Raw genomic sequence first — 8,132 nt, forward strand, 5'->3', positions numbered from 1 at the left:
ACGTGACCAATAAGATTAAGGCTGACACTATAGCTCTTCCCCCACCAATAGCCAGATTACCTCAAGCAGAGGGAGAAGGAAATTGCAGAACCATAGACTAATTTGATAGATTACAAGACGTCCTGATTCAAATCTTGCTTAGCAGAACAAGGCAGTGACCAGAGATCCTTTACAGAAGTGAGAGTATCTGTTCTTATCTAAACTCCCTCCCCCTCTCCTTTCCCCCCAGCAGTTGGGTCACACCGGGCCTGCTCCAACCTCCCAGCTCATGGTTGGATCAAACTGATACCTTACATCAGATACACTAGCTCTCTAATCAGTAGCTTCTGGCAGCTCAATGGCTGGGCTGCCTGTGTGCTGTTCCCAGGGTTCTGACCATGCAAGGCTGTGATTGGTCAGAGTTCATTTTTCAGGGCTCAAAATGCTTATTTTTATTACGTTTTTCTTCACCTTTCATAGTTATATTTCACATTTCTTTTAACGATTGTCCATTCAATGTCTCTGAAATGTAATTCCTGCCGGTTTTTCAAGGCTTCTGTATAATTAAGTCTTTATGTCAGTCTATCAGTCTGTCTGTGAGGCTGTAGCCTGTCCATCAGAGTGGATGTGAGGCTGTCCTCTATCTCTATGTTCCAGTGAATGGAACACTGAACAGTGATCAATGTGCCGTGTTGACGGACAAACCTCCTGTTTGTCCAGAGCTTAGATACACACACACACACACACAACAGTGAAATGCCAGGTGATAGGACAGGGTAGTGTTTGCTTTGGAGAGTTACAGTAACTAACCAGGGGGTTGGGGACGGAGGGAAAGGAGAATACAGAAAGGGAGAGGCAGATAAGGAAAGTTAGATAAGTTAGTTTAAGTTGTATAATGAGGATACTTAAGTTAGTAGTTACTATATTTGAGTTCCGGATAAATAAGTATGAGTTTATTAACTATTCTTTTCAAACATTTGTGTTTTTTGTATCCAAGGATTTTCTCCTCCAAACGAAAAACCGTTTCATCGTCCAGGGAATCCAAAAGGAAGTTTAAAAAATAACTAGAACAAAGCAACATTAAAAGAAAATATTTTCATAAAAAAATATCTTATATACAGTTTTGTTCACATTTCCTGTCTTTCAGACAAAAAAAAACACACACACCTTATACTGGAAAGAACAGAGTTCATGGTCCACATTCAGCCCACCTTTCACAGGACTATACTCAACATATACATTTGGTGAGGGTTGTGGGACGTCATGGCACGCCTTTGTTTAGAGATGTTTACAGCACCGCTGTTTCACACCCAACCAGTGAAACGTTTAAAAGGGTAACAAAAAGAGACACTTATGCACCTCAACAGTCTGCGAGAGACTCGCAGGCTGTTTTGGTACCTTGTCTCGAAGATGTCTATTTAAATAAACAACCAAACAGTAAAACATGAACTGCTGTGATTGAAGAAAGTAAAGCTCATATAGTATTTGGTATTAATACTAAAATAATTTCAGTGCAAAAACAATTATTCAATCAATCATTATACAAGCCACATGACCACTGGTATAATACTTAAGCTTAAAATTTGTATGTCGATAACAATGGAAGCCACAAATGTGGTATTAAACAAAAGTATTTTTTTTTTAAGGAAAGGAAAACATTATTCAAAGAAGCAAACTTCCCACGCTGGTAAGACTTGTGGGGAGTATACAGGGCCATACAGTCGCCATGTTGTATGGTCCCTCACAACAGTAAGAGCAGCACTGCGGTCTGGTACAGGAGGTAGTGGATCCGAACCGTCCCGAATCCAGAAGAAGGAAACCACTGCACCTCCTCTGAGTCCTCTGCAAGAAAGAAAACAGAAGCGAAAAACATGTTAACCGGATAATATGGAGTGCTTGCAGGAAGACAAAATTCCAAAAGGAGAAAAAAATTTGAAGACAGAGAAAAAGACAGACAGAAAGATAAAGAAAGGTAGAGACACACATAAACAGAAGGAAATGGAGGAATGGGGGATGTGAATAACAGAGTGGAGGCAGCGGGACTTGAGCTGTGAGTTAGCATGTCTAAAGCCGGTCTAAGGGCTGTATGAATATGCAGAAGGATTCAGAGAGAGGGGGGAAAGGAGGAGAAGGCCCCGTTAGCAAGTCCATGAAGCTCCAGCACAAGGGCCTTCCTGCCTCTCCTCTGTTGGCAGAAACATCCTGATTTCAAGAGACTATTGAATAGTGATAATAGCCATGGCACACACACACACACACACACACACACACACACACACACACACACACACACACACACACACACACACACACACACACACACACACACACACACACACACACACACACACACACACACACACACACACACACACACACACACACACACACAGGGCTTTTTCTAACTTTATCTAGGATCCCCCCCACCACCACCAACACCACGTACATTCCTGTGTGGGACAATATCTGTTCCATTATCTGTAAGATAAGGATCTGGCCAGTGTCGTGCCATCAACCTGCAGTTCATTGTAAACCAATAATTCTGTTTGTTGGTTTACGTGATTTTTTTTCTTTAGAAAAGAAAAAGCAATGCTAGCAAAACATTTTGGCAATGTTGAGCTGATTTTCTGTTATTATTTTGTATGGACTGTTTGTCTGCCCTGTTGAGGAAGCCTGGTCAGCTTTTCATGTTCACAGGACAACACACGGGATAAACGTGAACTTGAAACACGAGCCCACACATGTCTTCATAGCAACCCTTGAGGCCAAATGTCTGGCTCACACAAAACAAAGGATGGGCCCCCCACCCCGACCTCTCAAGGCTAAGGACCTGCAGATCTCCTCGTCACTCCTTTCATATGCTAGCTCCCCCCTCCCCCGCCCAAGACCCAGTGGACCACCGAGACCTGTTAAACATGACACAGGAGATTATGTGTATTTGTCCCTGGAAGGAGGATTTTGGGCTTAGTTTCACGATCACAGTGTGTCTGGGAACCGGCCCCCTCTACTTTCAAGATGATACCCTCAGTATTTAGGTGAGGCTTTTACCTAAATAGACGTCAGATACATCTCACTAAGGAGCAAGTCAGGGTTAGGGCCTCTCAAATCAAGCCCTGTACCTAGTGCCCTGGGCTGTGTATGGGCGTAGCTTACCGCAGTCCCTGTGGAAGACGTGGGGGAAGCAGTGCAGGGTGCCGTAGCCGCAGCGGCAGTAGGAGCAGCCCTTCTGAACCCACTCCCCATGAGGAATCACTCCGCAGCTCCTGGAGACAGAGACCAACCACAGGCTCAGGATGAATCTCAGTTGAAAGGGGAGGCGGGTCATAGATGGCCTATAATAACCATACTAATTCAGCACGATGGTTGTTCATGAATACATTTACATGCCAAACTAGTTCAGAATTAAATACATAAAGATGAGAGCTTTAAAAAAGGCATGGGAACAAACCTGATCCTCTCATCGTATTCACAGCTCCGGCCGGTGAAGTACCGTGGACACGTACAGAAACTACCAAGAATGCACGTCCCTCCGTTCTTACAGCACGCGCGGCTCTGCTTTGTACCTGACGAGATGAGAGGATTTATGCTTTAAAATGCAAGTGTACTTTGTTTGAATATCCCTGGAAATAGATTTTTCAGGGATGTATTCATGTATTCTTATATTTTACAAGGCATACTATTGTTATTGTCCGTTTGGTGGAACTGGTTTGTCAATTTAAGTGTTGAGAGAGAGGGAGAGAGAGAAAGACGTGGCAGCCTTAATAGCAATGGTCCCATCTTGTTATAGTGTTTTGACTGTTTTCTAACATGTTTTGAGATAGCCATGTTGGCACCAGGCTGTGGTAGCGTTATCTGGGTACTAGTGAAATTAACCAGGCCCCCTCTCCATCACCGTCCGCCTCCCCCACCCTCCCTTTCTCCCTTCAAAAGATACAAGCTAACATTCTTGCCGTACGCCCTCTTCTCCAATGCCAGCCAGCCGTAAACAACACACACTATTCTGTTTGTCCGAGAAAATCCGGTGCAAACATCCAAAACTGACACAGCGACTCCAACGACCTGCAGGGCAGGCTGAGAGCAGAGCACAACACTCTGTGGAGCCTCCTCGACCCCCTCACTCTGTGGAGCCTCCTCGACCCCCTCACTGCAACCATAGAACCTCTAGACGCATCCGTCAGCGCCAAAAAGAGAGATAACCACCAGAAGACGTACAATGGTAGGAGGTTGTTAAGGCACGGAATCCCATTTAACCCCTGAACCCAACATCCCCGGAGCGAGCTGTCCCAGTGTTGTCCCACTGGTCACTCGCTAAGATTCACACATCTATCCCACTGCTCAGATTCTATGTGTACATATTGGACTCTATACCTCCATTTGGGCTGCCAAAGCTGTCATCTGTACATCTTATATCTGGAATAAGAAGAAGCCCTGATCTGAATATAGATATCCTGTGTGTGTGTGACCTACTTCCGGTGAGGCCGATGAAGGGCAGAAGGGGGCTGGGGTGGCGATGCTTGCGGTCGACGGCACCCGGGAGGGAGTTGACCTGGGTGAGCTGGCCCAGGAAGTCCTTAGCTGAGGAGGGGGGCGACGAGGAGGAGGCTCTTTTCTGGCACTCTTCTTCTTCACAATCTGAAAAGGCGAAAGTAGCGATTATGGTATTATTTTAATATTGAACTGTACCCTTGTTTACTCCATCTGTTTATCGTTTGTTAAAGGTCAGTTATTTTACATGTAAATATTCAATGTGCTTGTGTGACAATATAATGCCCTGTATACAAAAGCACACATTTCAAGCTAAATTTTCTTATTATTTAAGACACATTTATCGTGATATTTAAGAAAAATAAAATATTATGAAAAAGAGATCAGTCTGTCTGTGAGATTTTCTTATTAGTTTTAATGACCTAAATTGACAAACCATGTCAGAGAAGATAAGTGCTTTAAAAATATTAATTTAGAAAATAGACACAAACACCACTACCATTACCGATAGGCTACCAAGTGATTAAACTACAAGAGTAGCCTAACATAAATAAAACACACATCGAAGGACCCACTCTCGATCGTTCCGTCTATGCGTTTGTTTTGAAGTGCTTTACCAACCTGGTGATCCAAAGGCCAGCGCTTGGAGGGTGATTGCCGAGAGCAGGATTCTGAAAAAGAAAACCAACGTCTTAGTGTGCAGTGGTTTCAAGTAGCTCATTGACTAGTCTTCCTCATTTGGGCATAGATGGCAGTATTTATGAAGTATATTTATAAAGTATACTCCGAGACGTTCCATTTCCAAACATACCTGATCAGCTGCGTCTTCTTCATTTTAAGTCAAGGCGTTGAAACCACCTTGAACGTTAGATGCGAAGAAATCCCTTCAGAAATCCCTTCAAGTTCGTTGAACGCAAAGGATTCAAGGTGAAATTGTTTTAATTCGATTGAAAAAAATCTTTACCAAGCGGATTGGACCTTGTGATATTCCTCCGGTTACCTGCTCCCAGATGATCAATTGGACTGAAAAGCAATCATTAAACTGACTTCCAATAAAGTACCCTCCTTCGACTCTCCCCTCTCCTTCTTTACCTCTTCATCCGAGAGGCTGCTCCCCTTAGAGCCAATGGGGGAAGCTTTGCCTAGTCAGCTCCACCTTTAGGCCCACCCCACCCCCGTTTCGGGTCCAGCCCCTCCCCAATACTCACACAACCGCAAGTAGACTCGGCTGTGTCACACCAAATTCTTACCGGGTGCCGAATTTGTAACGCCTACGCAGAGGTGTCAAAAGTATTCACATTCATTACTCAAGTAGAAGTATAGATACTAGCGTTTAAAGATACTTCTGTAGAAGTTGAAGCATCAACTCAAGCTTTTTACTTAAGTCAAAGTATAAAAGTACTGGTTTCAAAACTACTTAAAGTATTGAAGTAAAAGTAATGCAAGGGGGAAAAAATGCCATTAAGGACAAAAGCTTAGGCCGTGCCAGAGGGGCCAATAGAATTACAATCAGCTTTTTTGCCAAGTATGCTCACACATACAAGGAATTTGGTCTCTGTATTTATCCCATCCGTGAATTAGTGACACACACACAGCACACCTCTATAGCACACTGCCCCACTTCCCCCCCAAAAAAACATTTTTCTAAAGGCCATCTAATGACTATAATGTTAATCTTGAAAAAATTGGGATGCACCTGTTTCAGACACATTTATGCCCATAGAAAATGAATGCATATTAGTACAATGCAAAAACATTAAAGAACCATATATGTGTACTACTGAGCATTAACATGTGTTTCATGGAGCGGAAGATATGATGACTAGTTCCCTGTAAGCATTGGAATGGTGCAAAAAGTCAAACTTCAGAGGCATGAAATCAATAGCCTTTATTGGTAATGTAAATGTAGGTATCCAAGCTTAGCTACAGGAATTTAAGATGTAAAGAGTAAGAACTGAGTTGTTTTTGCATCCAACCATTTCAAAAAATTCTTCCAGGGATGTAGATGGGTTGACTGGTGCTTGGTTGGGACATTTCGCTCATCTAGGGCAGGGGTTTTCAAAGTGTGAGAGAGTGAGCCCCCCCTCAGAGAAAAAAATTCAGCTGAGCCCCCCCCCCCCCCAATTTTTTGTTCTAATACCTGTGTTTTGAAAGCTATTTTAATTATTTTACACATTTCAAACATCTCCGATCATAATTTTAAAACAATTGGAACATATTTTTGAAACATTTGAAACAAATTTTTAACATATTTTTTAAACATATTTCTGAAACATTACATCTTTTTGCGTTTTTAAACAACAAAATTTAACAACTTTATCTAAGCATGTTTTAGCTTAACCTTTTTTAAATACATTTGAACATCTTAATCTGTGTAAACTGCCAGTTTACAGATTCATTCAGGCAGTGGCGGACTTAGCAATTTGGGGGCTCAAGGCGAATTTAGCTAGTGGGGCCCTCAACATTCATATGCGAGAAATACGTTTTCAGATATCACACCATCGTATGTCAAAATGCAAAATATTTATTTAACAAAAATAGTTTTAAAAGGAAATTGAAGCTTTCAGTGCTAACTGTATTTTTTATATGTGCAATCAATAAACATATCTTTAAATAAAATATATGTATATATCTGAATGCCAAAAAATAAATAAATGTAAAAAAGTAAAGCAGTGTGACAGAGCATTTGTAACTGAACTTAATGATAAAGAATAATTATTAATCACAACAACACTTAAAGTGAAAATATGAGAGAGAGGAGGCAGAGTTTGAGCATTTTTTAGAGATTCTGACTGTTGCTGCACGGGCCCTCTTTTAACCAATTCGCACCGTTCCCTGTCATTGACTACTGTGGGCCACAAACCCGGGTCATCACTTAGAGCATCACTTTCTTCTGGGTGGTCAGAATCAGAAACGGCAGCAGTAGGCCTACTCACTGCATCCTCCACGGCATTTTTGTCATCTTTGTCATCAGTGCACGATGCTTTTAGCTCCTCTCCTCCTCCTGCTGCATCAACAGCCGGGCCCGGCGGCACCTCCTCCCCCCCCTCCCCCTCCACCAAAACATTTGTGTCCGGTGGTGTTGTCACGCTAAAAAAGCTTGTTAATTTTGGGAGAGCATCTGTTTTTAGTTTAGCCTCTTCCTTCTTTTTTCTTTTTGTAGCGCCACTTGGGTAGTGGCGCTTCATGTTGCTAATGTTGCTAAGTTCACGTCTTTGCTCACGAGTCACAACAACTGCATGGATGGAATATTCCATTTTAACGCGAAAGAGAGTGCACGTAATCGGTATTTCTTTGTAATTTATTCTGTTGTTCTTCTTTCCAATTTAAACATACAAAAATCACCAATTAAGAAAAAAATCAACATTTATCTGTGAATTACTGTCCAAAGGGCCCCAATTACCAGCTGTAGGCCTATGGGAAGTGTGCAGCTCCCAGTCAGGAGTGGCCCCTACAGTTGGAGGGGCCCAAGGCCGTTGCCTAGCAACGCCTCTATGCAAAGACCGCGCCTGCATTCAGGGTCCCCGACTCTGAATTTTCTGAGTCGAATCAGATCTGCCTTTTCAGTCCAGAGATTCGACTATTCGGCGGGGTTTGTTGTTTACCGGCGTTGCTATGGTGACCTCAATTATTATCACCAACTGAAAACAACGCCGGTTTGAAACTAA

At 42.6% G+C, this 8,132-nt stretch overlaps 1 protein-coding gene across 2 annotated transcripts; it reads right to left on the reverse strand.

The window, feature by feature from the left end:
- Positions 1–406: 406 nt before the first annotated feature.
- Positions 407–5,575, reverse strand: LOC130382535 (cryptic protein-like). 2 transcript variants are annotated; one of them, XM_056590347.1, is made up of 7 exons: positions 5,429–5,575; positions 5,276–5,322; positions 5,086–5,135; positions 4,447–4,611; positions 3,428–3,542; positions 3,133–3,242; positions 407–1,821 (listed from the first exon to the last, which is right to left on the reverse strand). In XM_056590347.1, exons 2-7 carry the CDS (start codon positions 5,296–5,298, stop codon positions 1,721–1,723), a joined length of 564 nt encoding a protein of 187 aa, XP_056446322.1. In that variant the 5' UTR covers positions 5,299–5,322; positions 5,429–5,575; the 3' UTR covers positions 407–1,720. The 2 variants fall into 2 exon arrangements, with proteins under 2 accessions (XP_056446322.1, XP_056446323.1); XM_056590348.1 differs by having other exon boundaries at positions 408–1,821; positions 5,276–5,574.
- Between the last annotated feature and the right edge of the window lie 2,557 nt (positions 5,576–8,132).

The sequence above is a fragment of the Gadus chalcogrammus genome, chromosome 5 (genome assembly GCF_026213295.1).
Source record: "Gadus chalcogrammus isolate NIFS_2021 chromosome 5, NIFS_Gcha_1.0, whole genome shotgun sequence".
Lineage (NCBI taxonomy): Eukaryota > Metazoa > Chordata > Actinopteri > Gadiformes > Gadidae > Gadus > Gadus chalcogrammus.

What these genes read in the sequence shown, in the direction of transcription:
- LOC130382535 (XM_056590347.1), bottom strand. Translation starts at nt 5,298, where the DNA reads ATGAAGAAGACGCAGCTGATCAG. An exon ending in GCTGGCCTTTGGATCACCAG is followed by an intron (nt 4,612 to 5,085) that starts GTTGGTAAAGCA and finishes TCGCCTTTTCAG; the next exon opens with ATTGTGAAGAAGAAGAGTGC. An exon ending in GAATACGATGAGAGGATCAG is followed by an intron (nt 3,243 to 3,427) that starts GTTTGTTCCCAT and finishes CTCTGTCTCCAG; the next exon opens with GAGCTGCGGAGTGATTCCTC.